The 16,972-nt window shown below is 47.1% G+C and overlaps 1 protein-coding gene across 4 annotated transcripts in view; it reads right to left on the bottom strand.

Annotated features, from left to right (window-relative positions):
• Positions 1 to 16,972, bottom strand: part of ARHGEF9 (Cdc42 guanine nucleotide exchange factor 9) — a 207,484-nt gene that overhangs the window by 67,132 nt on the left and 123,380 nt on the right. For all 4 annotated transcript variants that reach the window (XM_064518085.1, XM_064518088.1, XM_064518087.1 and 1 more), the window contains exon 5: positions 742 to 921. In XM_064518085.1, coding sequence (XP_064374155.1) covers positions 742 to 921 — 180 coding nt within the window. The remainder of the gene's footprint in view (positions 1 to 741; positions 922 to 16,972) is intronic.

Raw genomic sequence — 16,972 nt, 5'->3', positions numbered from 1 at the left:
GCTTGAGAGCGCCCTAATAATGTGGCAGGAGCTGACGGCAGCAAAACGGGTGTCTTCGGTCTCTTAAGACACAGTGAGCAAATAAATAAAGTTTTGGAATGCTAATTTGTGAAAGGCTGGAAAAGCTGCCCGGGTACAGCAAAGCCTACCTCAGCAGAAAACCAGAGACGAGGGACCATGGTCCTTGTCCCCTTAAAAAATAACCAAAGCTGGTCACGGAATAATTAGTCAATTAATTCTACATCAAAAACTGCTGGAGAGCCAAAGCTCAACATGGTTTGTGGAAGGCAGAGGGCTGACACCTCCACCTACATGGAGCCAAGACAGCTCTCACAAATGCAGGTCTCCCGTAGACAGTATAAACTTTCAGGCACCCCAAAATCATCTACCCAAATTTTGCAGAACAGGTAACTGGTTTTCCAAAGAAGAATCGCCTAAGGAGAGAGCCCACAACATGCTGAGGCACCCAGCAAAGGTGCTCCAGATCACAGGAGCATAGTGCAGAGCCGGTACCCATTCTGGTTGCCCTCTACCCCCTCTCATTTCTTTCAAAACCTTCTTTGTTCCCCTTTTGCTGATAGAAAACAGCCACACTGCTGATAGCAAACATCAGCGGTGGCAAATATGGTGGGCAGGACTCTCCTTTCACCATCAGGCCAAACTGCCATTTCAGTCCACTGACCGATTCAGACAGCGCTGGCAATGACACACTGCGGTGGGACAAAGAAGAAAGTCACTCACCCTCACGAAGCTGGCGGGAAACCATCCTTCTTCATCATCAATCTGACCCCACCACCAGTCCTTGTTGGAAGCATCCAGGACCTTGATAACGTCTCCTGCTTTAAACGCCAACTCCCGGTTGGCCATGGTGACGTGATCCCATACTGCCTCAGCACTTACAATAGAACCACCACTGATCAGCTTTAAAAACAAAAAAGAGACAGTCAGTAAAGGCTCTGTTCCCCAACACGAACACATTCATATGCACAACACAGAAAAAAGTGCTTAGCCATAATAAAGCAATTTTTCCCCATTCCGACCCATAGTACAGTTGTATGTTCTACCCTCACATAAAAAATAAAATATTAATCCAGTCTGCAACTACCTCTGCAGACAGCCGTTGTGCTCCTAACCCTGTCAGGCTGGCTCTGAGAGTGCAGAAGTGAACACCACGTGCGCATGCTCAGCATCTCTCAGGTCCTGGCCCTACACGTGTAAAAAGCAACACCTCCCCTCCCCCCGTCACCGCTAAGCCACATTAATGCACATGCACACCTATCAAGGCACTCGGCTTTCAAGTGTAATTTAGTTAGCATAATGCATAGCTGGGAAGTCCCCAAAATGGCCAAACAGACTGATGGTGCCTTGCAAAGGAATTCTAGTTCCACTGCGGTTTCCCAAAGCTTGCTCAGTTAAAGGAAATACTCTGATCTTCAGGGTTAGAAGGCATCGCATGCAATTCCAAGCAATGAACGTACTGAGGAGAACATTTTTTTTAACTGTGAGTTTAGTATTAATTCAGTGCTGGTGATACACTGACAACCTTGCATTTGAAATCCTCAGGCTACGCGGCAGAGGTGAGAAGGGCACCGTACCACCCTGCTGACCTGTTTCAGACCTAGCCTGGAACACAGATCAGTCCCAATGGTCTTCGCTCTGCCTACAAGTAACCTTCCCGTGATGGCTGTGGTGACAGCCTTCGTGACGCAGATACCTGCCCTCTAGAAACTGGACTGAGGCCAAACTTGTGTCCTGCAAGACCCAGAAAACTTTCATATGGAGCGCTTGGTCTGCTTAGAGCTGGGCCAGAACCACCGCAGTGACCTAGAGGTCATCAGCACCTTCATCAGCAAGCTTTCGAGTCACCAAGTTTTCTACAAACTCCTGTTCAATGCTTGCAGGAAAGACTCATACAAACAACTGATGTTTGTGCATCCGCAAGACAAATCATCCATCTGTACCTGGGACACCCACTGCTGCTCAGAATGATACTCACTGCTTTAACAGAATAATAAATTTTGTTTATGTTTTGTCCACTGCAGGAATTCGGCACTGAACAGTAAGACTGTCCTAGCAAATACAGACTTTACCCATACGCTAATCAGCTTGTCAGAGCCATCCTGAGCCTTGTTCATTAATTCTGCAGTCGGAGATGCACCGAGCGTGGTGAAATCGGGCTCGGCTCCAAATCAGTTTCAGCTCACAAGGCAAGAGCCCACCATTACAGACCTTCCACGTGGCAACACTTCAGCAACCACAGATACCCTCTCGATTCAGGCAAACAACACAACGCGTACAGACAAAGGCCCATCGCAGCGGTTAAATAAGCGCAGCAGCACTGTGAGAGCTCTTAACTGCTCTTTTACAAGTTTGGCTTATAAAAACATCTATTAACAACTACCTGCACAGTACAAACTTGTAGTAAGCCTTTTAGCATCACTGCAGGGGTTCTCAGCGTAAATGTATGAGAACATTCAAGTCCTATGGACAGTTCAGTCAACAGCTTAAAGGACCTGATTTACAGTTTTCCTTGAGCTGACTTTCCTTTAAGAAATCAAGCTGCTTAGGTTTGTGACAATTACAGCTGCCATTTCAGCTCTTCAATTGTTACAGCCAGTTGTACATAAGAAAAGCAAAATCTACGACAGTCCAACTTGACACTTAGTGCTTTTCATCCTCAAAGCAAAGATTTAACTAGTCAGCTCACTCCTCTTGCCCCTAATGCAGATGAAGTAAAATAACGCTCTTCCGGCCTCTGTTTTGCAAATGAGGAAAACAGAGAAGGCAAGCTCAAGGCCGTAGAAGGATTCAACGTGGAAGACAGGACATGCACATCGGGCACCTGACTTAACCACTTCTGTGCCCCTTCCATGATACCAATGATCACGTGCAGGTTCTTACATTCATGCTGCCAATGGCAAAAAAAAAAAAAGAAAAAAAACAGTTTTGGAGAAACAACCCCAAATATGTTAGGTAGCTGTTAGCAAAAATGACAAATTATCTTTTCAAATTCAGAATCAGCTGTAAAAGAAACATGCCTTCAACACGTATCATATAGAGGCTTCCTAGGTACAAGCCTTACAAGATCGCCTGATAACAGACAGAAACCAAGGCACACCAAAGCACAGGTTAATAACAAACTGTCATTTAAGGGGCAAACAATGGACCTAATCTACATGCTGAACTTACCACAGAGGACATCTAATGTACTGATGTGTATTTATCTCACATTTGGGCATTTCATACAGAGCTGCAAGGAGCTGGGCACCAGAGGATCCCAATGAACCTTGCAGTAGCTGCAGCCAGAAGGTGTAGGACTCTCCCTCAGCACATCCTAGCTCTGGGGCCTCTCTTAGCCTAAGAGTAGCTAAATCTGCAAAAAATAATAGTTATGAAGCTTGACTTCTGATTCAAATGCAACAACTGACTGCTCAGCTAAAACCTTGAAGAACCCCAAGGAAGGAATGATAGACTTCTTCACCCTCTATATACTCATGGCCAGCTAACAACGATTTGTTCTTGTGCCAGTACTGAACTCTTCCCCTTCGGTAGTGTTCACCCTTGACGTATTTATGGAGACAGTCACACCCCCGCTCTCAGCCTGGGTTTTTCTACATTAAGCAAGCTCTATTCTTTTAGTCTTGTCTTCTCAGACGGCTCTTCCTTCCCCTGAGCATTTCCCTAGCCCTTCCAGGCATCTAGATATTTTGGCTGCATCTTGCTTGAACACAGATGACCAGAGCTGTAAAGACTATTCCCAAGGAGACCTTACCAGGGATTTGTGAAACAGCATGAAATATTTCCTGTACTGTGTCAGAGAAATCTTCTAGTGATATATTTTATCTCCCCTATTTTTCCACGGCTACCTCCTACCAATGTCTCAGAGTAATCTTGCATCTGGTTAATTTAAATAGATGAGATTGAATGCATCCTTTTTGTCTAAAAATTCAGTTGTCTCATCAAATAATAAATCAGGTTGGCTTGACACTCCTTCTTTTTGTTAATGCCGTTGGGTATTTTAGTCCATTCTTCACTGATGGTGAACCAGGAAGAGAGCTATTACGCAGACGCCGTGTTTCTGCTTTTTCTGCTTCAGCTGGCATAGGCTGTGCTGCCGCTTCACACGCAGGCAGTCCTGGGCACCGAGCTGCCACAAAAAACGTCACTGAACCCAAACTTCAGAGGGACTGTATTTTAGATTGCCCTAGCCCAGTCCACAGAAGTGCATTACCAAGCCTGAGGCACAAAATTGCATCTCTAAAGATTTTGGCTTGGCCAGCTGCAAGGGGTGGCAGGGTCTTGCAGAAGGCCAGAAAAACAGGGCTCTTTGCATGGCCTTTTTAACACAGAGAACTGAAATGTTTTCAGTGGACGTCAGAAGCTGAGGTGGCTTTGCAAAGTGTTTGTTGGCACACAAGAGAAAGACGGGTTGAAATTTCTTCTTTTTCACTTTCTAGTGCCACAGGGTAAAAGAAAGGCCCGATCACATCAGCTGGTTCTCTGCAGCCCTTGGTCTGTAACGCTAGCCCAAGAAAGGGACCCACGTGCCGGGAAGTCTGTGAGCGAGACTCGGCCTTCCAGAATACAAATACAGTTCAACCAGCACTAAAGGGACGGCAGCAGGATGGCAGATTTCCCATTCCAGGCATCAAACATGCTGAGTCCATTGAGAGAATGCCAGAGCCCAAAATGAAAAGGTCCAGTTCTAATTTATTTTATAAGACACCTTGCTGTATCTGTGAAGCCGCCTGACTATTTCAGGGCAAGGTTACAGGAGACAGAACCTGATACCTGCTGCAGCAAGAGAAGAAGAACTAGAGAAAGGTCAGAATAAAATGCTGTATTTTCGGAGGGAATTCAGCACGGGAGCTTTCCACTCCAGAAACTTCAGGTCTCTTGGTTTAGGGCTTGGATGCCAAAGCAAAAGTTGGTTCAAAAATGCCTAAGCCCTGAGTTTCGAATATAGGTTTTGACACTGTGGTCCGACATACCCAACCAAGGACCTTGAAAGGGACTCATCTCCCCTAATTCTAGATGACTACCATACAACATCTGAGGCAGTCATCGAGACTCCTTTATAATCAGTGAAGAGAAAGAGACACATCTGGAGAGTGATTCATCTCAGCTATTTCAGTTGTCTACCTTCGAGTGAGGTGAATCATGCCCTAGAAATGACTATTTCTCTTTGTTTAATTGGGTGATGCAGAAGTTTACATTTCCAGCATCTGAAGTGCATCCCATCTACCATTTGGCCATCACTAAAACAAGGTAACCACAAACTGGATTTAATAATGACAATCACAATAAAAATGGTTGGATTCTTAAATCAAACTCACCCAGACACAATGGTTTCCCAGTATGCAAAGGCTGTTATAAATAATGAAATGTGCTCCTTGCCCATTAGAAGAATTCACAAAATCTCAGCTGTTTGAATTTACAATAAGGAAGATGCAAGTATTTGGGAAAAGGGTCCTACTTATAAGGACAGTGAGGCAGTTTGAAAAGCACAATAGGTGATAATGTACATTTGTTTTCGAGATACACTGAATACTGCATGTCTTCCAGATAAAAGTCCTAGATCCCACTGAAATCAATTATTCTTGTCATTTGGTTGTTTGAACTGAAGAACCGAAATAGAAAAATTTCTCAGTGCTTTCATCATGTAGCATCAGTGTAGGACAAATGCCCCAGAGCTCTTCATAATAACAGAACTGACTATAATTTTTACTGCTTTACAGTAGACTTCAGGGCACAGCCAACCGCTAGCTGTCTGGGGTGAAGAAACAACTTTCTCAGCGGGCAGATGACTAAAGATCAACCATGAGGTTGTTGGGCATGGTCTAAGGAAGTGACCAGAACGGCGTCACTGTTTGCCATGAGGCCCCCACCACCTTCTGGTGAACACCTGGCCGTGGCCAAAGATGAGTGCCAGACGAGACAGATGAAGGGTCTAAGGCCAGGCTGGCACCTTCTACGTCCTAGCACCACCAGAGAATTTAATGAGGAAAGGAAAAATGGAAAAAGAAAAGGCTCTAATTATATGCACAACCGACACACTTCTGGAACGTATACTAAGAACACGTGGCATTATTACTGTATCATCAGAATTATACGCTTCAGCTTTTCCAGTGATTTTTCACTACAGGTTTCCAAAGTGCTCTGTAAACATCCCATAATTAAGAGAACCTCGCTCTGAAGATGGCTATTTAAGATGCTCCTGCCACCCATGCACAACAGGTGAACGCTTGCACAAGAGTGAGTCAGCACGAAGGAATTAAATCATTTCATCTTGAGATCCACGTGGATTTTCCTTCATCTTCTAGTCTGGTTTTATTTCCAGGATGGAACAAGGCCATTGGAAATACTGAATTACATTACAGCAGCTGCCAAAATAGAATGACAACGACAACAAACAGTAAAAAAGGTTTCCGGAGGACTCTGCAAGTGGTGAACCCTGGGATGCAGGGCTGTCAGCACGTGCCAGCTGAGAGCTCCCGACACTGGCACCACGGGCCGGGGCATGGCAGAGACATTGCAAGCTGTCCCACACTAAACATTGTGGCACACTATTGCAAAAACCTCTGCTGAGCTCACCTAGCTGCGATGGTCCTGACCTGCGTCAGCAAAGCACAGCAATGCCCATCTGGCAAACAGTCCCCGTCGTCGTCTTATTCACAAAAGCTTTCCAAAGGCCTCAGCCAAAAGGGAGGGATTGCCACCAAAGTTGTCGGGGAAACTTCCAAGGAAAGTAAAAGAGGAGCTCAGATGTGGTAGCCTGACTCTGGAATCTGCTTTTTTTTTCCTTCTGACCATAGCTTTGTGGCACTGCTGTCAAGATAAAATAACCATCACCACCAAAGCAAGCAGGAAAATGAAAACAGAAGGAGTAACAGGAACAACACCCTTTTGCCAAAATGCATTATTTGGTGGAATTACTCCACTTAACCCCATTGCTTGAGCAAGTAGGACCCAAGAGAGAGGAGGGGAGTGGAGATGACATGAAAGACCCTCTTGCAGCAACAGACTCCACACACCTCGGCATCCCCTATCCAGCAGTCTTATCTATAGCACGTTCTCATCAGAAGAGTGCTAGGATCACTGTGTGATTTTTTTTTTAAAGTGCATCTCAGAAAGTGTCCTCTAAACCAAGATTTATGAATTCTTCCAGGCTAGTGCAGGGTTTAAATCTACTAGCCAAGAGCTGGCTATGTAACTGCAAAGGGACTTCGCTCCAGCTCTACAAGAGGGGGTGCTTTGGAAGAGGAATTTGGGGAACGGCTAAATATCTGTCTCCATTCAGCCAGGTGTCTTTTCCCTGACTTTGCTCACTCCCAGCCCCGCGATGCCCGGTTGGAAGCCACCATCTGCTCCTGCCCAGCAACTGCCCGCAGTGAGGCAGCCAAGGATGAAACACGTTTGGCTGAAATCAGCCACTACCGCAAAAATTCGTTAAGTATTCCCAACTAATCAGCACTTACTGGCTTCTTACTGGGCAACTGGAAAAAGAAATCAGGGACTTGCTGGTCCATGGAGACGGAAGTGAACACAGAAGAGCAGAAGTCCTTTCAGGGTGGTCACTCAGTTTGAGGTTAGGCCACACAAGCCACTATCAGCTACCTGTACCTCTTCCAGGGGTAAATAACAGCTTTTGCCCACAAAATTCTGTACTGAGTTTCCAGTACAGAGTTTCTCACTAGACCAAAATTCACTTGCTGAACACCCACTGCCCAAAAGCCCCCCGAGAAGTCTATCGCAGATCTCCATCTCCTTGCAAAATCCTGAGTACCTACAAAGTCCCTACCAAGAGCATGGTCTCTGGGTACAACGAATAATCTTTGGGCAAAGATATATTACTCCATTACATTATTTACTAATGCATCAATGGAGCTACAAGAGCAAAACAGAAACAAAATCACCGCATCCCTTGCAAGTTAGCACTGCATAAACTCCGTATGGTGCTGTGGCACAGAGGCCAGACCACGGGAACCGGGAGCAAGGTGAAGCTGTGCCGTTTGTTCACACGGGTCTCGTGCAGACAGGCCCTTTACTCAGAGAGCATAAAAACACTGTAAAATAACAATAATGTAACAGCGGCATGTCCTATCGTATTAACAGGCCCTTCCACAACAGCGGCAACCAAAACACCTTCAAACAAAAATATAGAGAGATATATTCTGGAAAAAGAAATCAATGTTCGAAGTAACTCCAACAGAGCAAGAGTCGCAAGTGATCTGGAACCTCCCAGTCAAACGAGAGTCCTGCTTTAATCCATCGGCTCCCAGAAGACAGGCGCCTCGTGCGAGTTTACCCTCGTGTGTTTTAACTGCATTGCTCCCTCCCGTGCAGTAACATTTACAACACAGACTGATGGTGCTGTTAATCACGGGGCCACTTACTGCAACGGCGATGCCGTCATCTCCAAAGACTTCCCGGGGGTGCACGGATAGCTCCTCCGAGATCCACCCGTGCAGCTCCCCCAGGAAAACAGCCTGCACAGCACAAGCACCGCACGGGTCAGAGCTCACCTGAGCGCCGCGAAAAACAGCCATCGCAGCTAGGGTGTCTCAGGGCAACGTCTTTCGGGTTCTCACATAGGGCAGGTCCGTTCAGGTCACAGAGCAGGCGAAACCGAAGAAAGTGCCGCCCCCACCCCATCGCACTGTACGTTTGCTCCTGCACCATCTCCCGACAGGCCCTTTGATTATGCATTTATTTTTAAACCTCTCATCAGAAATTATCCAAACTGAATGACGCTAAATCATAGCGGAGCAGCCACACGGCTCTCATTCACCAAACAAACGGGAGGGCATTTCCACTTGATTTGCTTATTCTCTGAAGAGGTGCAATCACAGAGAGGTTAAGCACGAGGCAGAGAATTTCCCTTTTTGCATTCAAGCCCGCTGATGAATTTGACTAATGGCTGGATTTCAGCGGAAAGGGGCTGAGGGAGGAAGAGAGCCTCTGCTCTCCTCCTGTGCCGGAAAGACTGTCACACTTGCCTGGAAGCTTTCTATATATCCAAAGGTGGAGAATCAGTCCAGGCTTAAAGGTTCATTAGGACTGAGTTACTTTATTTTTCATTGATTTAATTTCCTTCAAGAGCTATAGCCTGGCACAAGTGAAATCACCTGGCCTCCTACAGGGTACGGCAGCGGACTCCAGGGCAGGGCATTACTCTTATTCTCCGTCTTATTCTAGTTATTCGCCGTGTCGTTCCCATTAATACTGACGGCTGCAACACGGGGCTGCGCACCGTATCCGGAGAGCTGGCGATGCCTTTAAAACCGTGGTAGCAACGAAGAAAAGACGGAGTTGGCCCAGGAAAGCCCTGCCCACGCGGTCTGAGTTGGCTCTGGGGCACTGCGAGCACCTATGTCCCTGTAATTGCTTTCCAACGCCTCCCCTTGCCTGACGACGTGTCTTTCATGTGCAGTAATTACGAGTAACCGCTCAACAAAATCTTTCAACTCCAAGTATGAGGTAAGTTCTGGAGCTCAAAATTTAAACCGCTTCTGGGAAAACGGCCGCTTTCTGCAAACATGGCCAGAGCCGCTGACGACGGCACACCGCATCAGCACCAACGCCGGCTGGCAGAGCTATTTTTGCACAAATCCTCCAACGCGGAGGTACGGTGCAGGGCACTTAAATGCAATGAAATCACCCTGCGCAGCCCATGGCAGAGTTAATCCCCAGCCTCGAAACTCATTCACGCATAACCAAGAGTCGTCTGGAAACGGCAGCAATGACAAGCCTACATCCACTCAGCATTTTGCCCAAAGAGGCTGCTTTTTCCAAAACCAGAAAGCAAAAACCATTCCCTCCCGGGGAGAACAGCCTCCCGGACCAACCGCCTGTAGTTCAGCTGAGCAACTGCATGCTTTTTGCAATGGAGGAGGATAAAGCTGTAACTGCTGGGAAGAAGGCAAGAAGGCTTGCAGATTTATAGATCATTTATGTTCAAACGTCCATCACCTGTTACTCTCGGGCATGGGGGTTTCCACAACGAAGAGAAATTAAAGAGCAAATGACACAGATGAGTCCCAGTGGATGGAGTTACTCAACCCACCGAGGCGACGGCACACGGCTCCTCCTCATCCGCAGCTGAGGGTCCCCAGCCTTGCAGCTACAGCCGCCAGCGGCACAAAGCCGGCGACACACGGCTGCGCAAGCCCTGTTCTGCTCAGCAGAAAGCAAGGGCACGCACACGCCAGCAGCACGCTTCAGCCTCAAAAATCTGTGCTTTCTGCCCAAATAAAGTGTAGCAACTGCACTTATCTGAAATCAAACATTCACAGTAAAAGGAATAAAGTGAACGGAACAGGACTAATAGAAGAATAAGAAGGCAGATACTTTTTTCGAGAAAAGCTGACACAGTTGGCCAGGGTCTAAAGATCATAAAGGAAATTAATTCAAAAGCAGGTCTGCAATTACAAAACTGAAACATCATTCCTGGATGGCCAAGTACAAGGAACAGGCAGCAAGGGCCCCGCTGCGATATCAATCACTGCAGTGTGCTTTAAACACCCTTTAGAAATGAAGCAGATGCCTGGATTATGTCATGTTAGACCACAATGTATTAAAACACATCTTAAGTAATAGACTTAATAATGCATAATTCCCGTACATCAGTTCTGCAGCGTGAGGCCAAAATGATATCATTTTTTACAATGCTGATATTTTTAGTAAGGTGATGGGAACTTGGAATTGAAAAGGTAGTGGCTGTTATTAGTGCAAAACCGTGCCCAGGATAGATGAAAGTTTGGATGAGTGGATTACACTGACTGCGGTCACTGCTCAGGCTCCCATCACTGTCCTGATCTCTTGATTGCTGAGCATAAGGCACTCGGCAGCTCACATCTAATAAAGTCAAGGGGTGGCCCACTGCAGATGAGCACGCAGAGGGGAATGCCACCAACACACTGTTTCACAGACCCAGAGCTTATGGAAAAGTGTAATTCAATGAAAGCCTAAAGTGAGCTAGCGATGGCTTAGGAAACAACGCATCCCCCCAGAAACCAGCCCCGGTTTCGGCTGACTTTGCAGGGGCAGTAACAGCCAAGGCAACGGAGAGCAGAGCCTGTCCGGCTGCTCTTTTGCAAGCTAAGAGCCATCCAGAGAAAATCCCATTGCTTCAGCCTCAGGCAGCAAGAGGAAAGAGCAGGATGAGCGCCCAGGAAAAAAAAGGCCAAGCAGAGCTGCTAGCCTCTAAATTACGATCTTCAACATAAGCATTTCTGCAAAAACACAGGTCTTCATCCCGCCTTTCAGTGTTGCAGCACCTGGCCCAAAAAGCAGCAAGACGCAAGGCGGGCTCAAGCGAGACACGAGGGCGCCTGCCGCTGCCAGCCACCACCCCACGCGGGCACCCCGTGCGACCCGCCGCTCACGCCGCGAGGCAGAGCGCGAGTCCCTGCAGCACCCACGGCGGGCGTTTGCAGCTCACCTTCCAGCCGTGGCAGCTCCCGAGAGGGCAAAGAGGCAGGACGTAAATGATGTAAAGCGGCTTCTCCCTTTAGATGCTGCTTAAGACAGACCCGGCGGTTTCCACGGGCTCTCCGAGCTCGCAGCCCGCGCTGCCTGGGGCCGCACGGTGCCCTGGCCGGGCCCGACCTCCAAAGCCCTGCAAGAGCTTGCGCAACGCGCTGCATCACTCACCGATCTCAAAAGCATTGAACAGTGCAAACCCTGCCGTGACCGCTGCTGCTTTGGAGGAGCCCGCGGAGCAACGAAGCAGGGGCACAGCCGCCCACGTACCCTGCGCACACCTTTGCTCCCTTGGCTGCAGCGATACCCCCTATCTGGCTTGATACTCTCACTCCCATCGGATTCGCTTCGCATTACCGCAGTCCGTCCTGCTAAAGGCTGAATGGACAATCCCGGATGTAAAAAGCTGTCTTGCTGGTAAGGTAATAAAAGATGCTGGTTAAATGCCTGTAACTCTCCTGCAGATTGCCATCAAGCCCCGTAAGCCTATTACATGGATTGGCCAGATCAGCAATGGGATATGCAGCCTTCCACCACCTCTAAGCTGCTTTTCTCAGTTCGGCCCAGGTTAGTAATGAGTGAAAGTTCCTGTCTGATGGCTCCTCAGATTTTATGGAAAACTGCCGCAGCCAAAATGCTCTCTTCTAATAGGAGTAATCCAAGGCAAACGCTTGCCACAACCCTCTTCCTAAACTGGACTACAACTCGCTTCCAAACTTCTCAGACTGTGGATGCGTCTACTTAAAAGAAGGTGGAAAGATCCTAATTAACGGACATTTTTCCAAGGCGCCGACACCTCTTCTGCGACAGGCGCTACGATCCCGGCCTGCTGGGCTGCTCCCAGCGACGACAGCTATCTCCCTAGCGCAGCGACGGAGGAGCCGCGCGCGCTGCCTCTCGCCCACCTCCCGTCCACCCGGCCGCCGGCTGCCACGCGCGGCGCCCCGGGCACGCGAGCCCAAAGCCCTCCGTTGCAGGTCCGAGGCACGGTGGGAGGCAGGAGGAGCCCGGAGCAGCCCGGAGCGTGTAACGCAAGCCTTGCCGGAGCACCTGTTAAGCCTAATTTCCATGCTCTTTCTTATTTTAGTTTGCGGCTCAACGCTTGGCAAAGTGCCGCTGCCAAAGCGTCGCGGAGAGCAAGGCGGGACACGCTGTCTGCTCCACCGTGCCAAGCCGGCGTCATCCGGGTCGCTGCGTGACCCGTCCCCACCTCTCTCTCCAGGTCGAGCCGCACGGTGCACGGCCGAGTCCTCCTCTTCCCCGCTCCATCTACTCTACTCACAAAAGGCAACGCTCGCTATTTAGCATAACGAAATTATCCCATGGATGGCACTGGAGGAAATGGTTCCTCACCAAGATAATTCTGTTCAAAGGCTGGAGGGCAAAGTTGTCGCAGATGAAATATCATTGTCTATTATCCCTTGGCAAATGCGCGACATAATGGCAGCCACTCAACTTAATGGCTTACATTCCAGCTTCTTCAAATGAGCCCATCACCACTGTATGTAATCACAGTATATATTTAAAAGTATAATTTCCATTCGAAAGGACCATGCTGGAGCAATATGACTCATACAGTTCCCCGTGCATCAGAAAGCATGTCATGGAGACTGGGAATTTGTGAGCCAGTTACCATCTGTGTACAAATTAGGCCGCGGACAGGATTCTTCAAACCAATCTACAGCAAACTCCCACCGGCGTAAATGGCAGCTCGGAGGCTGCTGAGACCTGAAAGCCAGGCCCTGCGCCCCGGAGAGCAGGAGTGTTTCTGAAGCTGTATGTGAAATAAAGGCATACGGCTCTCACAGAGCAACGCGACGGAATTAAAGGCCGTCTCCCCCCATATACCTATTTTAACGTTTCATATCTGAAGAGCTATTACTGCAAGCGTGGTTTCATCTCTGCCACAACGAAATCATCTCCACAGAATAATCAGTGTGTTCCTGTTATGGTGGGTCCAAACGCATGGGAAAGAAGCACCTAAATATGATTTATCTTCCAAGGCAACCTGATGTTTTCCCTGGTTAATAGATTCGATTCATTAAGGAGCAGCAACAGCCAAACGAACTATTTGCAGGAAACATTTGCGGATTTTAGCAGCTTTTTCTTGTGGGTGAATTATCCAGGAACAGATTGCTTTTCACACTGTTATTTGTTACCTGTAATGATTTGACAACTCTTTATAGTCTAAGTTGGCTGTGCATTGTTTACAAGTTATTTGCTCTCTCATTATTGCTTAAAATAGTGATTATGCATAATTTCCTTAATGGTTTAGTTAGGTCACCGGGCATTAATCTGTTCCCGGACTGGACGACTATCACATTTGCACATAATTTTCAAGATGGCTGAATTGACCATTCAGCTGAACAGATATTTGCACTAGGATTTGCGACACTATCTTAAGGCAAACATCTGAGTTGTCTGAAGGGGTTATGAACGAATAATTTTTTGCATTATTCACCTACCTCTAGAAATAACTCTCCATCTGTTCCATGCAATAGTCCTTTTTTTTTACTTCAGTAAAATGAAGGTCATGCAGTGCATCTAAAGAAAAATTTGCACATCCCTAGTGCCCTACAACCATACACACATACACACACACACACACACCTGGTCAAGGTCATTAACCAGTCAAAGACAGAAATACAGCTGTCAGGTTAAGGGGAGTGAGTAATCGCCTAGTGCATCATTGCTGCGACAAGCACCCCAGGACACAGGCTGGAGTCAGAACATGTCCTTTGCAATTAATCATTAATCAGGACGTGTTACGACAAAGAAGTCAAACGGCAACTCTAAAGGTGAACCACAATGTTACTTTCAAAACACATACATTTAAAAAAACCCAAAAAACAAGAAACCACCAACTCTCAAATCAGAGGGAAAATGCAAAAGGAGCATATATAAAATCTAACCCAATGTCTGGGTGGAAAACATCCAAGTCCTACTGGGACATGCTTCACCCCAGAGCAACGGGCAGCAGTGCAGCTCACGTGAGGCAAATACCTGGCTGTGGGGCTTGGTTGGGAGAGCAGATCTTTCCTTCCCCTGGCCTGTCCCATGTCATTGACCTGCAGAGGACTGGAACGAGCCCCAGGTGCTTTGTGTGACAACAGGACGCTGCCTTGGGCTGGTCCTCCTTGGAGGAGGAGGGAGCTCCTACGCAGGGCTCCTGCTTGGGCTGGACTCACGGCCCCTGGTGTGCTTGGGACAACCATTACAAGTCCTGCTCTGGCTCCAGAGTTCAGAAATGTTCTTGAACAGAACATGAGGAACACAGATATCAAGGCTTATACTCTGAAGACAGGCTAACAGCTTCACAACGCAAATCTTCAAAGCAATCTGAACTTTTCTTATTTCCCCATAACACTGCTCTTCCCAGTTATCTGTCGAGCACAGACAGCCTGGTTTGTACTGCAAGGCTCTGTCCTTACTCCAGCGAATAGTGACACTAAAATCAATTTGAACATCTGCAAGCCTAGGTTCATCAAACACATCTGGTTCTTGCTTCGAGGTATATATAAGCCAAGTGCCTGAGGTCTCAGCCGATAGATTTCAATGACGATTTTATAGAGCAAAGTTAGTGTAAAATGTGAACGACGGTCTGGGGAGGTTGCTACATCCAGGTACAGACAGATGTGAGGGTGCATTAAGACAGCCCAGCTTGGATTTGGATTGAAATGTCCCCACATGGAGCTGTCATGGCCCAGCTCTTCGGAGTCCGTTAGCCCAAGGGGATTCTCATCCGAGGTTCTTAGCCCCAGCTTTAGCTATGGCACATGTTATTTGCCTGGTAAGTGATCTGTACTCAATTATATCCAGAATATAATTATTACTCCTTTCAGAAATATATTTTCTTGGCAGCGAATAAAGGATGTGGATCATTACTTCTAGGATAGGAAATTTCAGGAAAGGGACCATACAATGAAGCTGGGAGATTGTGACCTAATGGAAAACTTCCAAACCATTTCACACGGATTTTGTTTGAGCCAAAGAAACAGAAGCTGAGTGCGTGGATCCCACCCTGACGGCATACTCTGCGGCGAGCAGCACACGCCAGTCACATCAGAGCTCAGGCAAGCGTGGCACGTAGGAAAGACGTGACGCTAAAACCTTGGCCAGCTGCGATGACACCACTCCTGGAAAGATGATGGGGAAACAGAGGTAAGGTGGAAATGCGCAGGCGTTAGCTACAAGGTGAGTTCCCTAAAGTTTCTGCAGTGAACAACATGCCCTGAGACAGCATTACTTGACAGTGCAGCTTGCTCAAATCTCCAAAATACGAAACTTCAGCTAGAGATATTTTGACTAATCATTGAAATCCAAGAGTATGTACACCTCGCTACTCTGCAGCCTGTTTCATTTCTCACTAATTTCTCTTTCCATCACAGAAACAATTTCAAAATATTCCCAAGGCTTTAGAAGAACGCTATGGCAAGCCCTGTACACACCATCTATTCTAGTATCATTAAAAATTGATATTGTTTGTTGAAAGCATCCAAGATGTTCTCTTTGGGAAAGTACTTGGTGAGTACGGTCTCCAAGACATTTTGTAAGGATTTTTTACTACTGGCCTAGATATGTACTCCACCTAGAAGAATTAAGTGACTCTAAGGAGCTGTTAGTCTAAGGCGTAAATCTTCATTTAAACATGCCCTATAAAAATGGGATAGGAGTTCAGATTGGCTCATTTATTTTTGTTTTATGGTCCATTCATAGAGAAAAAAAAAAAACAGGCAAGATGCAATGTGATCTCTCTCTCTCTCTCGCAGGTTTCCATCGCTACTGCCTACCTCACATCTCATTGCCTTTCCTTCCTACGGCATTGGCATGGAAGTAATAAATTACCTTACTCTCACAAATTTTCAAATTACTTTTTATGGCCAGTTTGGACAAGGAGAGACTTTGAGACAAAGTCCAGCTCTAGCTCAGAGAAATTTGGCTTTGAGGCTGCGGTTCAGCTGAACACAAGGAGCCAGAGGTCCTCTTTGGTGGTCTCCCTGCTCAAGGGACTTTGCCATCTACTTGCCTGCAAAGTACGTAGGATGGTGGGAGCACACACAAACAGCAACAGAACTAAGGTAGGAAGATGAATTCGAGTTGAGGCATGTACGAACAGGCAAGGAGGAGGCTGGTTCAAACCCGACTCCAGAGAAGGTCAGAAATCTCAGAGGAGTGCTGGATGGTTTGACAGCTTAAGCCCTACTTTTTCATAACTAATGCTTTATAAAGGTGCTTGTCCAAAGTCTGCTACTGCCTCATAGGAGAATATGTCATTTCTACAGCAACATGATGGAATAAAAGATAATTTCCCCTCCAGTTCAGCCACAGTCTTTGAGGACCTGGATCACAGGTTCAGTTTGCTGTCACACAGCCTTAAGGATCCTGCAAGGTAGAGCAAAGCAAGAAAGGACAGTGCAAGAAATCAGAAAAGGGACCCAACGATTAGCATTTGTTGCAGTCCTTGTTACCTTCACAATCTTCACTCCAA

Source organism: Dromaius novaehollandiae, chromosome 11, assembly GCF_036370855.1.
Source record: "Dromaius novaehollandiae isolate bDroNov1 chromosome 11, bDroNov1.hap1, whole genome shotgun sequence".
NCBI classification, from domain to species: domain Eukaryota; kingdom Metazoa; phylum Chordata; class Aves; order Casuariiformes; family Dromaiidae; genus Dromaius; species Dromaius novaehollandiae.
The sequence above is the reverse complement of the archived record's forward strand: the minus strand, read 5'-3'. Positions and strand labels throughout refer to the sequence as shown.